The following is a 25,454-nucleotide window of genomic DNA, read 5'->3' as shown; positions in this document are numbered from 1 at the left end:
TCATTTGCTTTTGAGAATTTTTTTCACTTAGATCTTAAACTTCTTAAGAGAAATAACTCGTAAATATAGAACTGGATTTGAATTTAAAATCCAATTGGTTGGATACGAAAAACTAAATTGCAGATTATAAAAATGGAAAAATCGGAAGTTAGGTTTTGTGTTTTTTGCTATATTCGAGCTCATACTAAAACATAAAACTCATGTTTTAAAATAAAATAAAATAAAAGGTAACATATTGTCATGTGTCATGTTACTTCATTTTATGGAGTGATCAAAGTTCAGGGAAATTTTAGTTGACTAATATGGAAGAAAAAAAAAGAGTGAAATTGCGAGTTATGGAACTTGGAAGCAACGTTTTACAAACCCGAGAAATTAAATAATTATTTGATCCGGTATAAATATATAAAATACATCATTTTCACAAATAACGTTAAAATTTTGGAAAAGTTTATAGAGACTGATTATGTTGCTAGCAAAGCTGATCAGACAATCCACAAACTCAGACTCTGTTTCAAATGAACAGAACCCCCAGCTTCTTCAAGAAACCGTCTTTTTCTCTCTGTTTCAGCTCCTCCTCCTCACACTCCACAACCCATTCGCCTCTTCAGTCTTCGTACGACCTCACCACCTGCATTTCCTCATTGCAAGCATGTGCTCGCCACGAGAGCCTCAAAAAGGGCAAGCAAATCCACGCCTACATGCTCACCAATGGCTTCCTTCACTCCCCTCTGTCCATAACCAGCCTCATCAACATGTACTCCAAGTGCAACCAAATGCACGACGCCGTTTCCACCTTCAACTATCAATCTCTTGACCACAATGTGTTTGCTTACAATGCAGTCATTGCTGGGTTCATTGCAAATGGGCTAGCTAGACATGGGTTTGAATTTTACAGAAGAATGAGGCTGACGGGTGTTGTGCCCGACAAGTTTACGTTTCCGTGTGTGATCAGAGCTTGTAGTGGGGTTTTGGAGGTTAGGAAGATTCATGGGTTGGTGGTTAAATTTGGGTTGGAGTTGGATGTTTATATTGGTAGCGCTTTGGTGAATACGTATTTAAAATTGGGGTTAATGGAGGAGGCACAAGAAGTGTTTGACGAATTGCCTGTGAAAGATGTTGTGCTTTGGAATGCAATGGTTAATGGGTTTGCACAGATTGGGCTGCTTGAGGAGGCTTTGGTGGTCTTCAGGATGATGGGTGAGGAAGGGGTTGTGCCGAGTAGATTTACAGTAACTGGGGTCTTGTCAATTTTTGCGGTGATGGGAGATTTTGACAATGGGAGAGCAGTGCATGGGTTTGCAATGAAAATGGGGTATGATTCAGGAATTGAGGTTTTGAATGCATTAATTGACATGTATGGGAAATGCAAGTGTATTGGAGATGCCTTGGAGATTTTTGAGATGATGATTGAGAAGGATATATATTCATGGAACTCAATTATGGCAGTGCATGAACAGTGTGGCGATCTAGATGGAACTCTGAGGCTTTTTGACAGAATGTTGAGTGCTGGGGTTCTTCCTGATTTGGTAACCATCACGACGGTCCTTCCAGTGTGCTCTCATCTGGCAGCATTGATGCATGGTAAAGAAATTCATGGCTATATGATCAAAAATGGGTTGGAGAAGGATGTGAATGAACATGTGGATGATGTGCAAATGACGAATGCAGTCATGGACATGTATGCAAAATGTGGGAGCATGAGAAATGCTTATATGATTTTTGATAAGATGAGGAATAAGGATGTGGCATCCTGGAACATCATGATCAAGGGTTATGGCATGCACGGCTATGGCAGCAAGGCATTAGATATGTTCTCTGATATGTGTGAGGCCCGAATCCTGCTTGATGAGGTATCATTTGTTGGGGTTTTGTCTGCGTGCAGCCATGCAGGTTTAGTGAGAGAAGGTCGTGACTTCTTGAGACAAATGAAGTCAAAGTATGGCGTGGTTCCAAACATTGAGCATTATACCTGTGTGGTTGACATGCTTGGTCGAGCGGGTCATCTGCAGGAGGCTTATGAATTGGTGCTAGAAATGCCTATTGAGACCAATCCTGTGGTGTGGAGGGCACTACTAGCAGCGTGTAGACTCCACGGGAATCAGGATCTCGCAGAGGTTGCTGCACAGAAGGTGAATGAACTTGATCCGGGACACTCTGGTAATTACGTGTTGATGTCGAATATTTATGTAGCGAATGGTCGATACGAGGAGGTATCAGAAGTTAGACACACAATGAGACAACAGAATGTGAAGAAGACACCAGGCTGTAGCTGGATTGAGCTGAAGAATGGTGTGCATGCATTTATAACTGGAGATAGAGCCCATCCTAAAGCAAACTTTATTTATGCTGAATTGGACTCATTGACTGCTCGGCTTCGTGAACATGGATATGTGCCTTATTTCTAGAACTTGATTTGTACTGAAGTTCAGTTTAATAGCAAATGTTTTTATTTTTCCATTTTCAATGCTCTCTCATCTGGAATTGCTGAATGCTACTGGAGACTAGAAGTCAAATACGAAATGGCTTGTGAATGTTTTGGTTTTGGATGATTTTTTTAAGCAGTGTTTGAAGAAATCTGCAGCTGCATCTCAAGGACTTGACAAGCAAGTCTTCAGAACATATGCATAGCAAGAAATTTTCCAGCCATGATTTGAAACACTGAAATATCAACAAGATATTGACACTCAACCTCGAGAAAAATAACTGGAATTTGTTTATTTAATTAATTATCTATAAATTGACAAGCAATCCTTTGTTTTCAAGTTTTTAATCAATGTTTCTTTTTGTTTTTTATAATACAAGTAATAGTTTAAATTACAAGGAGATGAGATTTCTCACACACACTATCAAGGTACCATAGGGGTTTGAATCTGAAACTACTAGTTTTCAAGACAAAAGCTCTTTTTCACTGAGCCAGACCGTTGGTCCTTAAAGATGGGGCAGTCACTATTCACGTAAATTGCTAGGATAGTCACTATTTACGTACATAGTATTTACTTTACTATTTACCATGGCACAATAGAGTGGAAGTGCAATTAGAGACAGACAGATTTTCAATTTTTTCTCCAAATTTGTTTTCCCAAAAAAAAAAAACCCGAACCGCCTAGGGCGATTTTTGGATAGACACCAACAAAAGTTGTACTTTCAACTTTCCCCGGGAATAAACCGAAAATTCGTTTTTGTTCCTTCACTTCTTTTCAATCGCTTCCATTTTCCCCCGAAGTCCTCACCTTTGACGGAAGCAAAAGGCTTTTCGATTTCCCAATTATGGCCTGCACCGTCGCAATTGCTCTGATAATCGTCACCACAACGTTGATCGTGACCCGTCTGCTCTACGTTTTGCACCGAACCGGCAAACCCCTCAAACCCAGAAGCTGGAAAGGCTCGGCTCCACAGCAACCCCTCAGCACCCTCATCGTTTTAGGCTCAGGGGGTCACACTGCAGAGATGATCAACCTCTTGTCCGTGCTGCAAAAGGACAGATTTGCCCCCAGGTTCTACATTGCTGCTGCCACTGACAACATGAGCCTCCAGAAAGCTCGCCTGCTCGAAGAGACTTCAAGCTCACAGTTCATGCAGATCTACCGAAGTAGGGAAGTGGGTCAGTCTTATATCACCTCTGTTTGGACTACTTTGATTGCTTTGGCTCATGGGTTTTGGCTTATGCTCAGAATCAGACCCCAAGTGGTAATTGTGGTGTTTTCTTCCTTTTTTCCTATTCATTTCTATTGATATGTGACTTTGGAAATTTTCAAATCAAATCATTCATGATCAACCATTTTTCAATTGCAGATTCTATGCAACGGGCCTGGGACTTGTGTTCCACTTTGTGTAATTGCATTCTTGTTTAAGGTCTGGATGCAATTCTTTTAGACCCTTTTGTTTTTTTTTCCTCTTTTCTTTCTTGGGTGATTGATTGCCCTTTTAATACTGTGATGTGATAAATTTGGAAACATTTTGATTCATGAGGTAATATTGGAATAATGCAGATTGTGGGGATTAGATGGTCATCTGTGTTTTATGTTGAGAGCATAGCAAGAGTGCAAAGGCTCTCCTTAAGTGGCTTGCTGCTTTACAAGTTACACATTGCGGATCAGTTCTTTGTGCAATGGCCCCAGCTACAGAGGAAGTATCCTCGAGCTCACTATGTCGGTTGCCTCATGTAGTTGGTTCAGTTCTGCTCCTGGCATGGGTACTCTCACTTTAACAGTTAACCTCCAAGTTTTTGCAATGTAATGTGCATTTCTCAAGTTTCAACTTCTACACTTTATTTTTGTTCTTGCACCTATAGTTGCCAACATGTTATACTTCTTGAGTGAGGAAAAGTGTGCACTGATCCCACCAATGAGGATTGGATCAGACAATTCGGAACTATTCAACTGATGTAATGTTCATTGCTTAATCTATATGAATACTTTTTGGGGAATGTCAGAGATCAAAATTTATGCACAACTAGCTTCAACTTTGATATTAAGAAGAATAATTTAACTGTGATGGCATTGTCATTTGTTAAAGCTAGGCATTACGTCTTTACCTTTTAGGTTCTGTGGTCTTTCTCCTTTTGGGTTAACACTTCCATAGTATTTGGCACTGGTAATCTTTTAAAATGTTGACCTTTTATGATGTACTAACATATTGAAGCCATAGTTCTAATGCGTAAATCCAGCATGTGGGGCTTGGCAGGGGAAAATAACAGAGTAGTAATCAGTCAGTTTTGGCCAAGTTTGCACATTTGGATTGATATAATTGTAACAAAAGCTTTGGATTAATTACATCTGATTTAGTTCTCCGACATTTAAGTATGAAAGAAAAAAATGGGTTAACTACTGTAGGACAAAAGAAAAACTGCAACTGTAGTCAATCTTAAATAATTCCTTGAAGTTGATGAACACAAGTTCGGATTACTTCACAGCCTCACAGGGTAAGAAGATGGCTAGAACTTTTACTGATTGATGATGCAATAAAAAGGTCTAGGTGAAATGTTGCCATTTTGTAATAAAAACAGGGGATTAGAAGAATCACCAGTGTCTGGGCTCATAAGATGTTTCTCTCCTTTGTTAATGGATCTTCAGTTGTTGGTCTTACAAATCACTCAAAAGTTGTCCTCTTTCAGTAAAGGAATCATTGAAATTTCTTTTACATGTTTAATTTCAGCCTTGGACTCTAAATCATCGAGATAGTGCTGATAGAGATATGAAGCGAAGCCCCAGAGGGCCAATACCGTGGCAATCACCTTTATTCCATCCATATTTTCCTTGAAGAAGATTACAGCTAGAACTGGAACAAGGGGCAAGCCAGAAGCACTTATAACATTGGAGAATAAGGAAGACACCTCAAAAATCAGTCCTATTGCGCCAATGTTGAAAGTTTGCCATGCTGTTGCGGTACAAATCAAAGTCAGAAAATAGGATGACCTCCCCAGCTCAAACTCCTCCATCTCTCTCTTTAAACCCTGCCATTCCTCACTGATGAAAAGTCCCACTAGGGTAGCACAGGTTGCTACGAGCGACTCATAGATTATCATTTCTAAAACAGTTACAAATGTTTGCGATTTTAGAACCTTTTCGAAGGAGAACTGTGTGAGGGAAAACATCAAACCGTACCCAGCAGATGCACCAACCGTGCAAATGACTCCGACTGTATACTTCTCTTTGGAGATTCCAGTGAGGTTTACCGAGTTGGGGTGAAACACAAGCAAGGTGGAGGAGATGGTGAGAATGACTAAAGAGTTGACTATACAAGGGGTGAACTTCTGTGCATTAAGGCAGAAAGAGAAGAAAGCATTGAAGGCCAACTGGGATGCACAAATCAGCGAAAAGGTAGAAACTGGAAGGTACAATAGACCTATAGAATACAGAAAGCTGTCTGCTGCTAGTAACACACCAAAAGAAAGATACATGAATGCAAGTGCTGAGGCATCCGGCTGGTTCACATTGCCGTTGAGTGCAATCTTTTTGGATGATAAGATGCAGTGGTAAGGTATTAGGATTGGGAACCCTATGAATTGCACCAGGGTTGCCATCCATAAGTTTTTTCCACCTTTGTTATAGTACAGTCGTCCCAAGAGTATAGCTGCTGATTGGCCAGAGAAGACAAAGAGTGTATAGATGGCCATACGAACCCACCATGTAAAATCTTTGAGATGAGATATTGTTGCTTGGTGGGTGATTTTCTCAAACTCAAGTGTATTAACTTCTTCACCTCCTTTAACTGTTATGAAACATATATTTGAATTACGATGGGGGCAAGCTTCATCTATGAGTTAGTTCATCAATAAATTCACCATTTCCTTCAACAGCAGATGAAATAAAATCTGTAAGAGTGTTTTTTCTTCATTTATTTTCATTGTAATAGGCTGTCTACAGGTTTCTATGACATTCACTCAAACATACAGTAAGAAGAGTACAATTCTATAGGCTTATTGAGTTCATAAATTAAAAGGAAAAAAGATCCATGAAAATGCTTTTCCGAATTTATTTAGACAAGCAACAAACAAATCTGAAAATCTTTGTGCAAATAGAAATCTGGCTTACCTATGATGTGGGGTTGCAGATCTTGAGCCTTTCCCATTTCAGAGCTGAAGAATCTTAAAAGTTATACAGCAGAGAGAGAGAGAGAGAGAGAGAGAGAGAGAGAGAGAGAGAAGAAGAAGAAGAAGAAGAGCTCCTATGCAATATGAATGGCCTGCAAGTTTTGCAGGTGATAGGTGTCCAGTTTCAGTGATTTGAGGCCTTGGTACGATTTAAAACATGTTTCAGGCACTTGGAAAGAACATTCAATTAGAAAATGATGTTTCTTTAATCAGAATAAGGGCATCTATATGTCACAAACCAGTCAACATATAATTAAGAACGACCTGTAGTTAACTAAGGGGAAAGCTTGTAATTCTTCTTTTGCATAAAACTAGACTTAGATTGATGATATACAGAAGCCAATCTATTCAACCATTAATATTTTCCAGTGATGAAGCTTTAGAAACTTCACCATTGACATTTTTGTTCTCATTCTTGGACTTACGATCATCAAGGTAGTGCTGATAAGCATAAGAAATAAAGCCCCAAATGGCCAAAACCATGGCCATTGCCTTAATTCCATCCATTTTGTCGTGGAAGAAGATCACAGCTAGAACTGGAACAACAGGCAAACCCATAGCACTTATGGCATTGGAGAAGAGGGAAGAGGCCTCCAAAATCAAGCCTATTGCGCCAATATTAAAAAGCTGCCATGTTATAGCTGTCCATACCAAATTCATAACATAGGATACCGTCCCTAGTTTGTACATCCCCATCTCTTTCTTCAAACCCTTCCACTCTCCGCTAGCGAAAAGCCCGACCATGATGACACAGGTTGCAACTAGAGATTGATACACTATCATATCCATGACCACTCTAAATGTCTCCTTTCTTATAACCCTTTTGAAGGCAAGTTGTGTTAGGGAAAGCACCAATCCATATCCGGCTGATGCCCCAACAGTGCATATGAACCCGATCGCATACTTTGTTTTCGATCCTCCACTAGGGTCATCCGCAGAGTCGCCTTGAAACACGAGGAGGGTGGAGGAGATGGTGAGGAGAACTAGAGAATTGACAATGTAGGGAGTGAACTTTTGTGAGTTGAGGAGGAAGGAGAAAAGTGAATTGAAGGCCAATTGGGATGCACAAATGAGGGAATAAGTAGACACAGGAAGGTAAGCTAGGCCTACAGAATACAAGTAGCAGTCCAGTGCTACTAAGAGGCCAATAGAGCCATATACTGATGCAAGGACTAAGGTGGACCGTGGTTTGAATTGGACAGTACTATTTTTTGTGATTGGATTTCTGCTTGCTGCTGGGATGCAATAGTAGGGAAGCAGGACAGGAAAGCCACAAAGTTGTACCACTGTTGCCAGCCATTTGCTGTCACCGCCTTTGTCGAAGTACAATCTTCCCAAGAGTGTTGCAACTGACTGGCCAGCGATGACAAGGAATGCATAAATGGCCACTCTAAGCCACCAGTTGAAACTTCTGCGCCTAGGAAGCAGTGACCGGTTGGGAACATTTGTATGCCCTGGTGACCTTGCTTCATTTGCTTCCTGAGCTATAAGAACAGATGTTATAAGAAACTTATGAGTTAATCTTTGAAATTGAGTCATTTTACTGAAGTGGTGCTTTATTTGTAACTTCAGTGTTGCAGTGCCCAGAGAGTTTTAGATGTTTTTGAACATCAAATTCTGTCACAAAGTTTCTCACTTGCTATACTATGATTATGATAATAAATAAATAAAAGTTGGGATTTTTCAGAATTCTCCATCCAACCCCCTCTTGTAATTTTTATGACTCATAACTCACAAGAACAGAATTCACTTCTGAGCATCAACAAGTAGATTGACTTAAGCATATATCAGGTGCTAACTTGCTATTCTCTGATAAGATCACATAGAAGTAAACTTACTGCACTAAAAACAAATTGGCCAAAGCCTGTGAGTAAATGAATTTGACATACCCATGATGCTGAGCTGCTGTTCTTGTGCTTCTCCCATATCAAAAAATCGAGAGAGAGAGCGAGAGAGGTCTTGCTTCAATTCACATGAAAATATTATTGGATTAATCTACATGTAACATGTTGACTGGTGTCGACCAACCAGCATGGGATTGAAGAAACAAATAAAGACATGCATGCAATTTTACAGTAGATATAGATAGATACATGGATATTTCCAATTCAAAGTTCTAATAGGCCATTGCCACTTGCCGTTCTATTATTGCTTGCTTTATATATTGTGTTCTCCAAAAACTGCAAGTTGCAACAATAATATCATATCATGAATAAGACAGGCTAAATTTTGATTACTTCTCTTTGTTTGATATACAACTCGACCTCTTCTCAGGAGGCTGACGACTTAGAGATCATTGAAGAAGAAGATGGCCACCCACGCCTCATTTTATGGACCCCGCGAGTTGTTTGTTTATCAACACATTTATATACGTGGCACAGCAGAAGCCAACTCTGCATGGCCCATCATCATCTTCATGACAATCTGAAGTTTCAGTGTTGATAAGGTAGTGCTGTGGTTGTACATTTTTCTCCTTTTTGAAAGCTATCAAAATGTCAAGCTCTGTAAATTTGGCCTGTCCCTGGTACTAGTAAAGTTAATTAATCATGTTCCTATTTCCAAAAGTTACTATCCCGATCAAACTGTTAAAATTATGCACAATTGTGTAGATTGAGTTTAATTTAAATTACTATAACAATCCTTGTCCCTTCAGGGATATCCGATAAAATTGGAACGATATTGAGAAAATTAGCATGTTCCCTGCACAAGGATGGCACTTATGAGATGCCACATAAATCACGTCTAATGCTATACTTGGGCATCTGTTTAGCTTTTGAAATTTGTTTTCTTTAGGTCTTGGATTCTTGAATGTTATACTTGAGATAAACAAGCCTGTCTAACCGTTGATGTTCTCCAGTGGGAAAGCTTTAGAAACTTCACCAGTGGCATTGTTTCTCTGTGTCTTGGACTTGCGGTCATCAAGGTAGAGCTGATAAACATATGAAATAAAGCCCCAAATGCCCAAAACCATGGCCGTTGCCTTAATCCCATCCATTTTGTCATGGAAGAAGATCACAGCTAGAGCTGGAACAACAGGCAAACCCACAACACTTATGGCATTGGAGAAGAGAGAAGAGGCCTCAAAAATCAACCCTACTGCACCAATAGCATAGAGCTGCCATATTATAGCTGACCATGTCAAGTTCATGACATAAGATAACTTCCCTAATTCAAACCTCTCCATCTCTTTCCTTAAACCCCTCCACTCTCCACTGGCGAAAAGTCCCACCAAGACAGCACAGGTTGCAACTAGAGATTGATACACTATCATATCCAAGATCACTGCAAATGTCTCATTTCTTATAACTTCTCTGAAGACAAGCTGTGTTAGAGAAAGCACTAATCCATATCCGGCTGATGCCCCAACTGTGCATAGAAACCCAATCACATACTTTGTTTTCGAGCCTCCAATTGGATCGTCAGCAGAGTCGCCGGCTTGGAACACAAGGAGGGTGGAGGAGATGGTGAGGAGAACTAGAGAATTGACAATGTAGGGAGTGAACTTTTGTGAGTTGAGGAAGAAGGAGAAAAGTGCATTGAAGACTAGTTGAGATGCACAAATGAGAGAATAAGTAGATACAGGAAGGAGAGATAGGCCAACAGAGTACAAGAAGCAGCCTAATGCTACCAAAAGGCCAAGAGAGACATAAATTGATGCAAGGATTAAGGTAGAGGGTGATTTCAATGGGATATTATTAGTAGTGATGTTTGTGGTTGGGTTTCTTCTGCTTGCTGGGATGCAATAGTAGGGAAGGAGGATGGGGAAGCCAGCAAGTTGTACTAGTGTTCCCAGACATTTGCTTTTGCCACCTTTGTTATAGTATAATCTTCCTAGAAGTGTTGCAGCTGACTGGCCGACGATGACGAACAGTGTATAAATGGAAATTCTAAGCCACCAGTTCAAATTTCTACGCCGAGGAAGCATTGGTTGTTCAGGAACATCTGTGCACCCTTGGTGATTTGCTTCATGTGAATCCTGGACTGATAAAAGTGAACAGATATGCAAGGATCAATATTGGAAGTTAGTAGTGTAGTGCTTTGAATTGTTTGTAACTTTTGTGTTGCAATGCATTATCAGCTATCTGATCTGCAGGAAAACCCAGAGAGAAATTTTGTTTGCACATAAAACTCTGTCATGTCCCCTTATGTCTTTACATCGCAAGTAATGCTTGCTTCATTAAGTTATTCATTAAAAGAAGAAGAGCCAAACTACATTCAATTCATTGATAAACTTAATTGGGATTCTTGTTCTAGCCAACTCTTTTCCTAATCAAATTTTCACCCTAGGAATTATCTAACTATCTACTACTTGATAATTGGATTGACTTATGCATATCAGTTGCTATTACTACGATAAGATCACATTGAAATAGACTCGCTGCACTTAAAAATAAATCAATAAAAAGAGTTGGTAAGTAAATGAGTAAGGGACATACCTATGATGTTGAGTTGCAGTTCTTGAGCTTCTCCCATGTCAGAGGTGAAGAAACTGACCAAATGGTGGGGACGGAGGGAGGGAGAGAGAGAGAGAGAGAGGCCTTATTTTAACTCACATGTAAACTTGGGCATGGAAATGTGGAGTGTGGTGTGTCATTTAGCAGGGCATTGAAGAAACAAGTAAGACAAGCAAGCAATGCAATGAAACCTTGGAGTAGATACATGGGTTTTTCCAATTGACAAATATAGTTGGCCTTGCTCTTTTATCATTCTTGTTTTACTCTACTTCTCAACAATGCAAGTTGTCAAATTTATATGACAATTTTTTGGTGCGCAAAAAAGAAATTGTAACTATCAACTATTTATATTGGCTTCCTAATTTCGATGCACAAGGATAAACAACCAATCTTGCCACTGACAAGTTATGATCATGCCCTTGCCACCCTTATCCTATATTTGTTGAAATTATGATGGGCATTTTAGAAATATCTATATTGTAATAGAAATGGATGTATAATTTCTCTAAATTCATCTGTTTTGAATTGATGTAACAGCTTTAGGTTTGTTCTAACTAATCACATTTTGTATTTGGATGCTCATATGGGGGCTCATGGAAAGTGTGAAATACCTAACTGAAAATATGGCAAAAAGATACCCGTACGTTTAACTCAACTATTTATTTCCAATTCACTGCACATTTTTTGTGTGAAACATTTTAACAATAAACATAACAGAAGATCACATTGCTCATGAATATTGAACTTGACTTATAACAAACAACAAATCTATGTCACAGGGATCTACATTTTTTCTTCAATGATTTAACAAAACTGTGGGAAAGGAAAAAGAAGATACATGGCAATCATCTATATTTCAAAAGAATTCCTTTCTCTATTGCTTCCTGCTTCCTGCTTCCTGCCACCGCCTGCCAAACTTTCCAAAGGCAAATCTAACATCCATGTTCAAGCTTTCACACAGCAATGGACAGTGCCTTTCTCCTTGAAAAACTGTTGGAATCTCAAGCTTTGCAGGCTATATTTGCAACCAACATCTTCCAACTCCCTTATTAAATTCTTTCTATATTTGCACATTCAACAGGAAACATCTGTATAACCCTCTTTTGGGTCTTCTTCGTTAAGCCTGTCACAGTAAAAACCCATTAATATATGCAACTATGAAGACTCCGACAAGTTTTGAAACTTCTCGATAAAGCTAAATCACAAAAGCTCTGCACAGCATCTAAGAAACAACAACAAATGAGTGAGCAGCATAAAGCAGAAGGGTTCTTACTGGTCAATGAGGTATCTGAACAAGAATGAATGAGATGAAATACAAACAAGTAAAAATGGCCGCCCCTGCAAGAAAATTATAAAGCAGCCTTTGGTTGTCTTTTGTGGGTACAAACACTGTCTTAAGCGTATTAGTTAACTCGAAAAGCCGATGAGATACCTACAGAACCAATAGAACAGCAGGCAAAGGTGAGCACTTGTAAGCATTGTTGGCTTGCAAACTTTTTAAGGGTCGCATAAAAATTCCCTTACCAAAACATAGATGGCAGTTGTCAGCATGAAGTTGAGCAAGGGATATTCTGGAATGAGAGAGAGAAGCCACTTAGGCTGTCCATTAGGTGTGTTTGATCTGTACATGAACATAGGAATTTTTTCATGTATTTTCATATGAAAAAAGAAAATTTTGTAAATAGTAGCAGAACTGACAGGCAATTGTAAACACTAATACACTGGTTACAAAATGTATGACTTAGTGGTCATAGTTAAAGAATAATAAGGAAAAGAAAAGGGTAAAGTGTCACATACCTCAGCCAGATATGGAACTGTGAAATATAGGTTTCCAAAGTAATCTTGCCAAGCCACCTAGCAATACAAAGTGAAATTGTACACACAAAATGATCAGTAAAACTATTCATAAACATGAAAAGCAAAAAATTAGGACTGAACAATTATTAACCCTGCAAGGGGACTGCAGGTTTTGACTCATTACAGTTTTCAGTTAAGAATACGTACGCAAAGAGAGTCAAAGAGACACCCCGCAACTGCTGAGTAAAGTTCCGCAGACATATATATACACTGAAATCAATAAGCAGAGGTGAAAAATAAGTCACTAAAATGAACTGAAAAATAAAGTTCACCAAATATTGAACTTCATCTGATAAAACTCCCAACAAAACATTCCCTTTCATTTGAAATAGAAACAAAAGTCTTAAAACACGCACGTTATCGGAATCCATGATGTGTAGGGATGCAACTTGTTGTATGAAACCTTGTCCAGCTTGTAAATATATTCATACCACAGATAACCAACCTAAAAGAAATAATGAGCATGAGATCTCATTACAAGATTAAAACATTAGCCATTAAATAAGCAGATAACAATTACCAGACAAAGCATGAAACTTACAAACACAGAACTGGAAAATATTCCTGCTTTAATTGGGACTCTCCTTTTGGTATCAGATTCCTCCAATTTATCCATCCATTTCTCCACCTAATATATATTATGTTTAAAATTTCAGTAGTTGGAGTAGCAAGAAAGCAAAAGCAACCAGATACCTAGATATTCAGGAGATTACATTAGGATGATAATAGGCATATATCATTCCAATAATCCATATGTAGCGATCAAGTCCTGATCTGAAATGCCATTCATGCAGACGAGGGAGATCTGGTTTTGCAGGATCAGTATACCCTACAGGACAGAAAAATACAAAACAAAGACGATAAGTTTTAAGCCATGTGTGAACCAGTAGATATTCATCCGCATAAAAAAAAATTCAAGAATCCCACATCAACCTTTTTTTTCTTCTTCTTTATATAAAAAATCTAAAATCAACTTGAGACCGATTGTAATTTTTTTGTTCGGCTAAAACCCTAAGCCCTTAACCTGAAAGTATTTGTCAAAGGTCCGAGTATGAGCCTACCAAGAATAGCATAAAATAAAGACTCTAGGATGACTGTAATCAAATTTCTAACAAGTCTGCCTAGAGTAAGAAGAACAGCCATGCTGAAAGGCTGAATTATGAACTAGGTTCCTGAATTGTCCCACTGTTTTTTTTTCTTTTCTTTTGGTTTGAATTTACAACAGTAAAAAACATAATAAATCAAAACCGGAAAGCTGAATGGGTTACTCACCCAATAAGAAGGATAATGGACGAAAGAATATTTCAAAAACTCCAGGTATTTCCCAAATCAAGATAACCGCAAGAAAGCATCCTAGAATCTTTACAGCCATCACTGATCTGATCTCATTGTACTTGCTAAAGATCCCAAGGGCTCCATACACCATAAGAGTGTACAGAGTGTGCATTGGACAGATGTAATACAACATATAGTCGTTGTTAAGAACAATACAGCAAAACGCCACAAAAAAATTTAGCCGCCACATCATCTGCATTGTACAAGAAAGAGTACAAGCATTTTAGATCATTGGCATAATACTCCCCAAAGAAACTTGTGAGATTATACTGCCCAGAAACAGCATTTTACCTGAGCAAAGCGGGCGAGGCTAAAATCCTTTCTAATGTAGTAGTAGGAAAAGTTTCCAAATCCAGTCATCCAAACATATGCAGCAATAAAGACACGTATTGCATTGTAAATCTCGCTTGCGGCAAAGTAATGGTACATTAGAAATAGGACCTGCCAAGAAGCAAAAGAAATGAATTATACTAATAGTACATAAATAAGTTACTTGTCACAAACAATGTAGTAAGAGAACTGAGCTCTATACATTGGGATTCTGATGTTCAACCGGAAATGAAAACTAAAGTGTACTGATGTAGGTTTTTCCCAACAGAGATCTGATTAACTCTAAATGAAACCAATGAAATCCATAGCTTCACACCATCCAAATTTAACAACCAAAAAAAAAAAAAATCAAAGGATGACATATGCTTGTTCCAGCAAGATGAGCATGGATGGTGTCACAATACACACACTCCAAGAGTAGAAAGAAAATAACAGTGGCAGTTCACCATGAGTACAAGTTCAAAATTCCCCTCCTAAAGAAAAAATGGAGAAAAAGTAACCAGAGCATACAATTCTTTCCCAAACTAAATATATGTTCCCTACAAGTTATGAACTTGGAAAAGAGTACTTGCCTGCATCCACCCTTTCCATTCCTCCGTCTGATGCCGATTCAGGTAAAGTATAGATTTTCCAGAGAATGCTGATCTGTCAGTATGTTTCTTCAAAGATGTCACTGCTGAAACTATGACGAGGAGAAGGTACAGAAAGAGGAACAGATCCCGATTGTAATTCTGTTCAAAAAATAACCACAAAAGTAATCAATGTTTACAACAGTAAAACCAGCTTATTGTGCTTAGCAGCATGTGGTGACGTTAATTAAAAAAAAATATTGTGTTTATCAAACACGTGACAATAGTAACACTGCCATCCTTAACATTTTTCCTCAATAAAGATTCACTCAATTGAATAATTCCTTTAGAAACATAGAAGCAATATGAAAAATAGTATCTTATTGTACCAGGACGTGAAATGATGAGCAAGATGTGTAGGTGAATGAAATAAGGCACTTACGGCAGAAAAGGACAATATGGACAAAAGCTAATAGATTAGGACCTTCTATGGGATCATACACACTTAGTATCATGGGAATAGTATTCCTGTTCTAATTTCAATCAAAGCAACTAGAGGTAATTAAGAATACATTAGGGAAGGAGAACAAATGTACCTTTGCAGAAGACCCCAGTATATTTGTGCGGTCACATATGTAGAAATAGAACAGAATTGCCCCAAGCTCAGACCTATATTTGATGTCAAGTATTATATAATTGTACAATAAGAAATTTGGTCCTGAGAAGATACGTTGCGTACTAATTACTTACATCACTCTAAGAGTTGCTCTGTTTTCAAGTAAAAAAGAGTCATCCATAGTCAGAAACCTAGAAATTCATGAGAAGTGGAACGTGAGAAAGACCTTCAATAGTAATCAATATGAAAATTCAATGAAGATACTGTATATTATGGGTAGTAACCTAATTAAGTTTATTTTAATGGATGAACTATTAAACTTTGTAGATGCTGATCTCGAAAGGCCTCCTTCCAGCAAAACAGCTCGATCATCTTCCTTGATCGTTTCCTCTCCCAACTCAACCAGATTAGTATCTGAATGACTACAATTGAAAAAACAAAAAATGAACTTAATTGTTCAGAATCAAAGAATATTGACTGGAAATATCATATCTTTGAAAATCCTTGTATCTCATTTCTAATCAAACACAAATCTAAAGTACTATTACTACTCATCTGACATATCTGTAGTAGAATTAGTTCAAAAAGTACCATAATATCCGGCCACAAAAACTCTACATTGGGCCTGGGTGGGCTACTTGTGATTGAAAACTGAGGAGGTAAAAGACATAAACACTCTATGTCACACTTACCTCAAAGTCAAACTATACCATTGTGAACTAGGGAAGCCCACATTCATGCATCAGATAAGAGAAGTGAATACAAATTGAGATGCTTTTCTCCATCTTTTATATTTCCATAGAAGGTAAGTGGAAACATCCAAGTTGATGCCAATAAAATTAAACTAAAACAACCAATTCATATCTCCAGTTTGCAGTGAACGAACTTACACTTTAGGATGAGATGAAGATTTTTTATATTCTAAGTACTCCGAATATATCCATGTGACAAATACTGGGATGATTCCAAGCAAAAAAGACACCTGAAGCATGATATGGAAAGCTTCAGTAAATTTGTTAGGACGATTCATGAAAAAAAAAAAATTGAATGAATGAGCAAATAGAAAAGGAACTTAAAAAAGGTGGGAGGGGATGCAGCACTGAACTACATTGGTGTTCTTCAATTAGCACAGAGGATATGATTTGTAGATAAAATGAGGGAAACAATAAATTAACCAAATGTAATTAGCTCTTAAATTGGGAAAATTAACTTCAAAAGCATTTCTTCTCAAGAAACCTTAACCGGTCTCAAGTTTTGGAGTTCAACATAAAGAAAATCCACATCTTTGGTGCTTTAAACATCTTCGGTGAGACTTTGAGACAGCAAAAACTCATTAATTTAAACATTACTACCCAATTGATACTAAAATGAGGCACGTCAGGATGAATTCATAAACAGAGCTAACTTAAAATGATCCGCTATAATACCTAAATGCAATAATCCCACTAACCACTACAAAAGGCAATGGCAATACAAAATAAAGCAATCTTTCTTTAGATCAAGAACTTAAAAACCAAAGAAATTTCTTATTGTTTAACAAAAATTTGAAACCAGTAGTTCATGGACACTCACAGATCTTTATCAAAATTACGCAACTAACTAAGCAAATGAAACAGTCTTAGCAGAAGAGCAAATTACGTAAAAAATGAATAGCCCTGGCATTCATTCAAATTAAACTACCTGTCCAGGCGTAACGGGGCCAGCGTCCACCATTTCCCGATCCATCAAATCGGCTCCAAACTACAAAACCCAGAAGAAAATGAACAAAAAGTAGTAGAATTGGGAAATACGAAACGTAGATCGATGCAGAGAAAAAGTACCTAGTTGAAGAGTTCAGAGAGTGAGTACTCTATCGAACATTGGGGATAAATACGAAACCCTAGCTGAAGATCGAAGATGAAGAAGAAGAAAACGTGGTCGTTTCAGGCTGTTGCTTGAAGAATAGGGAAAATGTCGGAAGGTACGTCCCTCTCAGTTAAGTTTGTTTTTCCGCAGCGGTTGTTGATGGTGGTGGTTGTGGTTTGATTGTGGTTGCCCTTTTGTTTTCTTTTTCTTTTTCTTTACAGCAAGAGAGAGAGAGAGAGAGAGTGACTTAAACAAAATTAACAAAATTTTAAAAACATGTTAAACTTTGGTAATTAATTTCAGGTGGAGGATTTGTTTGTTTACTGTTAAGGACTAATTTAACAAATTCTTAATCCAGTTAGTAATTAGTCATGTTGACCATATCGTTGACTATATTTCTTAACAGAAATGGAACCCAAAGAAATAGAAATGTAGTCAAAGGTTGTCATTAAAATGTCTCATTTTAAAAGGAATTTGGTTTTTTTTCTTTGGTAAATACTATGAAGTGTCCCCATACTCGAAGTATGGGATTAATCTCGCTTGAAATTCGGTTTGTCCCTGACTGGAAAGTGCTTCCAATGAGTTTCGAATGGAAAATTGAAAAATGCTAACATGGTGATCATAATTAACATTTGTAATTAAGCCCTAATAATTGGGATTGGAAAGGAGTGTATGACACGACTATACCAGAAATATTATTGATTAATGAACCATAATTAATTAATTAATTAATTGAAGAACCAATGGACCCTTGAGATTATGACCTGAGTTTGGAGTGAGAACAAAGCAGAGCCAATTCTCTCTCATCTCTTACAATAAAATGGTGGTGTGGGTTGTATTACCAGCTTAAACTTTGGGTATAATTATGTGCATATTAAGAAACCCACCTAATCATTTTTGGCTGTACTAAGCTTAGCTTCCTAATGCTAATCAAACTTTATGCTTGGACAGTTTCTGGTAAATCATACCTCGACAACCTGACAGAAAGACATATGCTTTGGCATTCTTTTTTTAAAAAAAAAAAGTAATATATATGTCTGTCCCAATACTAGAAATTTTATTGCAGGACCTTGAAGTAAATTTTATGAGGTATTCAACCTGGATCAGCTTCTGTTTTTCGATAAAACAGAAATATAATTACAAGGATAATTATATGAATTAAGAATGACGGCTAGAGTAAGTTTTCATTATTATATATATATATATAATATATTTTGTGGAGAAACAAGTTTAAACTGTATTAATTTACTAGTTTATTAGTGTTTGAGTACTTTTTTTCGAATACAATCGATAGTCTAAATTACAATGAGATGGAAGTTTTTTACACATACACATACACTATCAAGGTGTTATGGAGATTCGAACTTGAAACCATTAGTCTGTAGATTAAGATCATTTTCCACTAAATTATACTCAGTTGGTAACGCTTGAGCACTGATGTTGAAGAAAACTACTTTGGCAAATGTTTAGTGCTGATTAAACATTAATTTTTAAAGGTGGTATATATACTGTTTAGTTACTTGGTGATGCTTCCGGCAGAGATCTCTCTAGGCTCACCTTTCAATACCAACATTTTTTAGACTGGCAATGCATTATGCATGTAGATCTAAGGAAACATTTCAAAACGTAAACTGTACACTTGGGATCCAAGATGATATGAAACTATTTTAAAAAGATATATGTTAGATTAAGTTTCATTTTGTTTTATTAAACCCACTATTTTATACATTAATTTAATTTTGTGTGCATGTATTATATTGGTATGAGTATGTTTTGTTTATACCATATTTGATCGGTCAATTATATTGTGATACATGGAACATAAAACCTATAAAGGAACTCACAAAGTCCAATCAAAGCGCTGAGACCATAAAATGATCTTCGGTAGGGCCAGTCTTCGACATCCCTATCTTTGTACAAATCATTGGCATGATGGATGAGCCTTCGGCAACCCAACTTACCGATTTGACTAAAGAAGGTGCATGCTTAACCAGACTGAGCAGAGAATACATGGCCGAAGATGACACAACATCACTAAATTGGGCTAAAAAATGCTCGTTCATTTTTAGGCATCAACATGTATGATATTTATTACAATCATGAAATCATGGCATCCCATTCCCATTACATAGGCTGCACTGGCGAAAGCCAACCCAAGTGAATCAACTTGTAGAATTGGGTTTTGAGCGCAAAAAAAAAAAACAAAATAAGAATCGGGGCATTGATTTGGGCCTCAAGACCCATTTCCTCGTCACATGAACAAAATCTTTTTTTTTTTTTTCTTTTTTTTCTTTTCTAGCATGATGACCATCGGCTAGAGGCTAGGAAGCCTTTAATTTGGTACCAGAAGCACATTTTAAAAATAAATAACAATAAAAAACCAATCAAGAAAAGAGAACTACTATATAGTAGATATGCATTGAACTCATTGAAAATCCCAGGCTGCTGCATGCATGCAAGGATGTTTCATTACATTAATATCCGAAGATAAGAAAAACCAGTTGCGCCATTGCTCTTGTAGTAATACAGGCAATTAAGCATGCAAATCCCTCTTTGCATGCAGCATGCACTAGTTGAACTCTCGAACCACCATCAATATTAAACTCATCGTACGAAACCCACTAAATTTTCCCTATAGCTAGTAGCAGTTCGAGAGCTAGCAAATTACATACAAATCATCCCCCAAAAAACAAAAAATCCCACTCTAGATAGAGCATCTTCAATGGACTTTTTTTTTACTACAGAAATGTCCAAACCTTACACGGAGAGATCAAAGAAAGAGTCGAACTCTCTCTCTCTCACGATAAGTACGTAAGATAAGTGCTCTATTGCTAAAACAATGAGCGGTCGCTTCACAAATCCAAATAAAATTAAAATGATTAGAAAAGTGAAGAGTGCATCTTCAGCCTAGCTAACAAGTCAAGGATGATCAAGATGATCGTGATGAGAGGAGGCTATAGTATATAATTAATTATATCTACAAAATAAGGAGAGAGAAATCAAATCATGGCTCTTGTTTGAGGAACATGGAGGGAAACAACAAGTCCTGCAGAAGTCCATGCTGATCAGCACGAGGTAGTTGATGCTGCTGCTGATGATGAGGATGAGGATGATGAGGGTTAACAACAACACTTCTTGATGACCCTTGATTGTTATTATTGATCATGTAGTGGTGGGGCATTTGAAACAAGAGTTCTTGAGGAAAGTTGGAGCTTGGACCTGCAGATCCTGTGATGGGCGCATAGTTGAAGGCAGCAGCAGCATGTGGGAAGAATGCAGAAGAAGCAGCAGCATTTCCTCTGAGAGTTGCGGGGAGTGGGTGGTTGTGTTGGCCTTCATACGTCGTAATCACAGTGGATGGGTCCTCGAACGACCTCTCTACACGTTTCTTGACCCCGCATTTTTGTGTCGTACATCGATAGTAGCTTCTGCAATGCCCAACAACAACAACAACAATTATAAAGAGAGTCGTGACCAAATCAAACTTTGTATTTTTTTCTTTTTTCTCTTCTGGGTATGAATCAAACGGGGCTAAGCTCCTAAAACTCACAATTGGCCAACCATGAACATAATATATAGAAGATCTTATGCCAAAGTCAAGCCTTTTGGTTTTAGAAATCAGTTCGTATGTCTTTTTGCAGGACTTTTTGCACAAAATTTGGTGAGGTTAAAAGAAAAATATTAGTGAAAACAAATCAAGTTTTTAAACCTTGTTCACATTTAGTTTCCGGTTTGAGGTACTATTTCTTGGTGGGTTATTTTGAGTGGAAACACAGAAATGAACCCATTTTGTATATCAATCCAAATCAATGAGTTAATAGTACCTTGGATATGGACTATTTTTCACAGCCTTCTGCCCATATTTTCTCCATCTGTATCCATCTTCTAGATGATCAACCTCACTCTTGGTCATGAAGGCAAATCGTGGCTCTCTTTGCTTTTTCTCTCCTTTCTTCTTTGCTTTGCTCATCCTGTTGATTTGATTGATTATACAACATCAAACATGTTCATCAGATTCATCACCATTTAGATCAAGCATATATACATATATTTGAATACACTATGAAAGTATTCAATTCAAACTTACACTTTCTTCGAGCTATCTCCTCCATCTTCTGATGACCCTTTTGGCTGCCTGTCTTTCTTACTCTTACCAGAGTCCTCTTCGGCACCGGCCTCAGCTGAAGAAGACGACACCGAAGAGTTTGGTGTCAAAGGAGTTTCTCCACCTCCACCATCGCCGTCGCCAACACCACCTGAATATCGAATATGCTCAGCAGGCTTTTGATCTCCTTCATTAGCGGAGGAAAATATAACTTCATCAGACGTTGAAGAAGCCAGGCCAAAAGCAGTTGCGAGCGTATTGTAATCCATAGGTCCTTTCAAACACTCTGCGAAGCTGGTGTTGTTCATGTATGAAGGAACTTCAATCCCTTGCAAGTTTTGGTTGTGATTGATGCTTATCATCCCACCATTGAGGTGTTCATGATCTTCGTACTGAAATAGGTCATGGTAGTAAAGATCTTTATGTTCATGATCAGACATGGAAGTAGAAGAAGAACAAGAACAAGAACAAGAGGAAGAAGAAGAAAGAAGGGTTTGACAAGGAATTAAATTATGGAGATGGGGAGGACTCTTTGCTTTAAGACTTGGAAATTTGTCCCTCTAAATATGGTTTTGGTTTGGAGTATAGATTATGATTTGAGCATTATATATAAAAATAATATTGGAGAGAGAAAGAGAAAGAGAGTGAGCCTTTAAGTTTGAATGGACTTGGCTACTATCGCTTTATGAAGGGAGGTTGACAAAACACCTTCAAATTGAGAGAGGACCCAAAAAGTGCCTCCTCAAATGGAAACATCTCCAGTCCTTTGCAACTCCACTTTTTACATAAATAAAGTAATAATATTCCAGGCATCGTATTTCTTGACTCATTAATGGACCAACATTGTTAATTCGTGACATTGATATACTTATATATTGTCAAATTACTGTAATGTAAATTTGGATAATTTTTCCTTTTTTTTTTCTTTTTTTTTTTTTTACATTGAAAGGAAAGAAATCCTGAAATTTGGTGCCAATCAAAGAATGAAGGGGGAGGACCACAACCACTGTGGTAACCCCCGCTCGACTAATTCATTAACTTCATCCTCACTTGAATATATGATTCATATTTATAATCTAAACAATATAAGCATTTACCGAACATATAAATATGAGATGAGAACATTACTCATGCTATACATAAATTAAAATAAATAAATAACCCTACTATACTAACAATAATGTGATTTTATTATTAGATGTATAAAAAAAATAAATCTAGTAGTTTGGAGCAATTACTCCCTTAAAAAAAATCTTGAATTCGAATCCTAACATCTATGTATTTAATATATTATCACTCCCTTTGAAAAAATACAAACATCAAAAAGTAGAGTTTTGTATAATTTCCATGTGCGGTCAATTGTTGAAAGTTTGTAAGGAAGGAAGGAAGAAGAGAGTGTTTGGAATATTAGGCGTACACATGGCAGTAGTGGCACCGGTATTTGACCGTAGTCTAGTCGATTCAGAGGGGGCACGTGGTACCACTCGGATCGGAGGGTTGCTTCTTCTTCTTCATCTTCACATCTTTCTTTCTTTTACAAACATGTGCTTGTTTGTCCTGCTGATGCCAAACTCACGTCACCCAGACTCCTCCTATCCTCTCTCCTCTCTCCTCTCTCTCTCTCTCTCTCTCTCTCTCTGCGTTTCTGCGACTTGTCTTCTCGTCCTCCTCAATTATATGCTTTTATTTTGGAAATTTTTATGTCATATGGTTTTTTGCTCTCCTTTTTGTGTTTTTTTACTTTTGAGAAAAGTCAGGGCAATTCACTTGATGAATCTTTTTAGACAAATTATAACGCACATTAGGTAGATTTGTCCACCCAAAGGGAAAGAAAAAAAAAAGAAAAAAGCATTCTGTAGATTTAATACGGAACGTGTCTACCCGAAGGTATTCGTATTCAGAATGAATAACAACGTCTGAAATACATAACGTGTTTCGAAATTAAACCACGTTGTCAAACATCGTCGTATATGAAATCTAATTCAGATTAACAAGGTATATATGTGGGTTAATACGTGGTTACCAACTTTAGTTGATGTGTAATTGGGTTGGGGGATAGAACGTATTGGTTACCATCCATGCATTAATGGTGAGTTGGTAGCTGCCCCATTGATAGGCCCAGAAACACCCACCACGATAGACAGAATAGACTACTCTTTCAAACTTGAACAACAAATGTGCGTGCTAAATACATATATATATATATATATATATTACGTGTTTAATTAGGTCTGCATTTTAAATATATTTTATTTTCCAACCACAACAAAAAGAAAAAAACAATTTACATTTGTAATCGACGTCGTGTGGGGGAAGGATTCTAGACAAGCTCATCGTGTTCCTAGCTAGCAAGGATTCCCATCTGCCTACTACTTTATATGAAGAAACATATGCCAACACATATTAACTTTTTTATAGTCAACAAAATCAAACTTTATTGCTAGCAAACATCATAAACCAATTGAAATTATGGGAGAGACCAATTCAACTCATTGCTGAGATTGATTTAGTTTAGTCAAACTTGGAAAATTGAAGGGCAAAAAAGTTACTTTGCGTGAGTGTGACATTATTATTATTATATATATATATATTAATCAATATTTTATTTTAGCTTAATTACTATTTTACTCTTTTAAATGGAGACTCGGTCTCACTTTACCTTAAGAAATTGAAATTTTCTCATTTAACCCATTGAATCTCTAAAATTTTCTAAAATTTTATCACTTTACCACTTCAATCCATTTCTGCCCACAAAACCATCATTTTAGTAGTTTTAACTATTAACAAACTATAAAATCCAAAGAACAAAGTTGATATATTTTACAATACAAAAATAATTTTAAAAGAATCCCTCTTCCCCTTCTTCCCATCCGAGTCACGCAACACCAGCCCTCACCTCCACCTTCTCCCTCTTCCCTTTCCCATCACCACCATCTCCAAAGCACACAGTAGACCCCCCAACCCCCCTCCCCGACTTACCTTTTCCCTCTCTCTGTCTTCCTCTCTCCCTCTCTCCCTCTCTCTCCCTCTCTATAACATTGATGGGATCACGAGTTGTTGATGTCAATGAATGCCGGCAACATTAGATTTGTGGTTTCAAATGGTGTATTTGACATAGTCCTCAACCTCGCGATATTTGACGGACAACGAAAGGCAGCGGTGGGGTTTCACCTTATTTTCCTTGTCCTTTTTATTTCGCCATTCCTCTTGTTCTTTGAAGGAGTAGGAGGGGTTTGTTACGAGGGGTGGGGAGAGTAGGTTCGCACAAAGACTTGATTTTTGTTTTTGTTTTTATTTTTATTTTCTTCAATTTCTATTCAATTTGAATTTTAAAGTTTGTTAATAGTTAAAATTACTAAATGTCCATGCCACGTCAGCACATTTAACAATTTTGTGGACGAAAGTGAATAGAAGTGGTAAAGTAAGAAATTTTCAACAATTTTTAGAGATTCAAGGAGTTAAGTGAGAAAATTTCAATTTCATAGGGTAAAATGAGACCGAGCGTCCATTCGAACGGGTTAAACAATAATTAAGCCTTCTGTTTTTTGTTATTAGATGTGTTGTCCACATGAACAATACACATTTTATGTATAATGTGCATGCAACTAAATAATTGATTTAGTTTTTTTTTAAAAAAAACAGAAAGAAAAATGAAGGATGTTAATCTGGCGCCCTTAATTTGAGCTAATAACTGTATGCAGGAAAATATCAACAACAAAAAAACAGAGAAAAGAGAAATATGAATATGATC

At 37.4% G+C, this 25,454-nt stretch overlaps 7 protein-coding genes and 1 non-coding gene across 12 annotated transcripts; 3 read left to right on the top strand and 5 right to left on the bottom strand.

The window, feature by feature from the left end:
* Window positions 1–432: 432 nt before the first annotated feature.
* Window positions 433–2,518, top strand: LOC117625675 (pentatricopeptide repeat-containing protein At3g14730). Its single transcript, XM_034357205.1, has one exon. It carries the CDS (start codon window positions 516–518, stop codon window positions 2,403–2,405), a length of 1,890 nt encoding a protein of 629 aa, XP_034213096.1. The 5' UTR covers window positions 433–515; the 3' UTR covers window positions 2,406–2,518.
* A 596-nt stretch (window positions 2,519–3,114) lies between these two features.
* Window positions 3,115–5,267, top strand: LOC117626405 (UDP-N-acetylglucosamine transferase subunit ALG14). Of its 3 annotated transcripts, none has more exons than XM_034358082.1 (4): window positions 3,115–3,687; window positions 3,793–3,852; window positions 3,990–4,192; window positions 5,155–5,266. In XM_034358082.1, exons 1-3 carry the CDS (start codon window positions 3,268–3,270, stop codon window positions 4,164–4,166), a joined length of 657 nt encoding a protein of 218 aa, XP_034213973.1. In that variant the 5' UTR covers window positions 3,115–3,267; the 3' UTR covers window positions 4,167–4,192; window positions 5,155–5,266. The 3 variants fall into 3 exon arrangements, 2 of the variants coding, with proteins under 2 accessions (XP_034213973.1, XP_034213972.1); XR_004585562.1 differs by having other exon boundaries at window positions 3,117–3,687; window positions 3,990–4,232; window positions 5,155–5,267; XM_034358081.1 differs by lacking the exon at window positions 5,155–5,266 and having other exon boundaries at window positions 3,117–3,687; window positions 3,990–4,433.
* On the bottom strand, window positions 4,804–6,359 carry LOC117626404 (purine permease 21-like). Its single transcript, XM_034358080.1, has one exon. The coding sequence runs from the start codon at window positions 6,113–6,115 to the stop codon at window positions 5,093–5,095; it is 1,023 nt and encodes a 340-aa protein (XP_034213971.1). The 5' UTR covers window positions 6,116–6,359; the 3' UTR covers window positions 4,804–5,092.
* A 508-nt stretch (window positions 6,360–6,867) lies between these two features.
* On the bottom strand, window positions 6,868–8,776 carry LOC117625119 (purine permease 21-like). The gene is made up of 2 exons (XM_034356715.1): window positions 8,482–8,776; window positions 6,868–8,076 (listed from the first exon to the last, which is right to left on the bottom strand). Exons 1-2 carry the CDS (start codon window positions 8,516–8,518, stop codon window positions 6,941–6,943), a joined length of 1,173 nt encoding a protein of 390 aa, XP_034212606.1. The 5' UTR covers window positions 8,519–8,776; the 3' UTR covers window positions 6,868–6,940.
* A 459-nt stretch (window positions 8,777–9,235) lies between these two features.
* Window positions 9,236–9,338, top strand: LOC117626814. Its single transcript, XR_004585635.1, has one exon. It is a non-coding gene; the product is annotated as a U6 spliceosomal RNA (small nuclear RNA).
* Window positions 9,339–9,354: 16 nt separating this feature from the next.
* LOC117625867 (purine permease 21-like) lies at window positions 9,355–11,089 on the bottom strand. Its single transcript, XM_034357451.1, has 2 exons — window positions 11,029–11,089; window positions 9,355–10,573 (listed from the first exon to the last, which is right to left on the bottom strand). The coding sequence occupies exons 1-2, from the start codon at window positions 11,063–11,065 to the stop codon at window positions 9,429–9,431; spliced, it is 1,182 nt and encodes a 393-aa protein (XP_034213342.1). The 5' UTR covers window positions 11,066–11,089; the 3' UTR covers window positions 9,355–9,428.
* Window positions 11,090–11,742: 653 nt separating this feature from the next.
* Window positions 11,743–17,841, bottom strand: LOC117625964 (protein REDUCED WALL ACETYLATION 3-like). 2 transcript variants are annotated; one of them, XM_034357570.1, is made up of 17 exons: window positions 17,574–17,841; window positions 17,434–17,493; window positions 16,644–16,735; window positions 16,038–16,175; window positions 15,888–15,944; window positions 15,734–15,806; window positions 15,141–15,299; window positions 14,530–14,679; window positions 14,176–14,431; window positions 13,617–13,732; window positions 13,445–13,531; window positions 13,260–13,348; window positions 13,051–13,113; window positions 12,844–12,900; window positions 12,571–12,667; window positions 12,320–12,478; window positions 11,743–12,169 (listed from the first exon to the last, which is right to left on the bottom strand). In XM_034357570.1, the coding sequence occupies exons 2-16, from the start codon at window positions 17,476–17,478 to the stop codon at window positions 12,323–12,325; spliced, it is 1,635 nt and encodes a 544-aa protein (XP_034213461.1). In that variant the 5' UTR covers window positions 17,479–17,493; window positions 17,574–17,841; the 3' UTR covers window positions 11,743–12,169; window positions 12,320–12,322. The 2 variants fall into 2 exon arrangements, with proteins under 2 accessions (XP_034213461.1, XP_034213463.1); XM_034357572.1 differs by lacking the exon at window positions 16,644–16,735 and having other exon boundaries at window positions 17,574–17,804.
* Window positions 17,842–19,987: 2,146 nt separating this feature from the next.
* LOC117624738 (WRKY transcription factor 71-like) lies at window positions 19,988–23,312 on the bottom strand. 2 transcript variants are annotated; one of them, XM_034356162.1, is made up of 4 exons: window positions 23,121–23,312; window positions 21,686–22,095; window positions 21,423–21,569; window positions 19,988–21,026 (listed from the first exon to the last, which is right to left on the bottom strand). In XM_034356162.1, exons 2-4 carry the CDS (start codon window positions 22,063–22,065, stop codon window positions 20,603–20,605), a joined length of 951 nt encoding a protein of 316 aa, XP_034212053.1. In that variant the 5' UTR covers window positions 22,066–22,095; window positions 23,121–23,312; the 3' UTR covers window positions 19,988–20,602. The 2 variants fall into 2 exon arrangements, with proteins under 2 accessions (XP_034212053.1, XP_034212052.1); XM_034356161.1 differs by lacking the exon at window positions 23,121–23,312 and having other exon boundaries at window positions 21,686–22,357.
* Between the last annotated feature and the right edge of the window lie 2,142 nt (window positions 23,313–25,454).

Source organism: Prunus dulcis, chromosome 4, assembly GCF_902201215.1.
Source record: "Prunus dulcis chromosome 4, ALMONDv2, whole genome shotgun sequence".
NCBI lineage: Eukaryota > Viridiplantae > Streptophyta > Magnoliopsida > Rosales > Rosaceae > Prunus > Prunus dulcis.
Note: the sequence above shows the minus strand (reverse complement) of the source record. Positions and strands in the feature narration are given on the sequence as shown.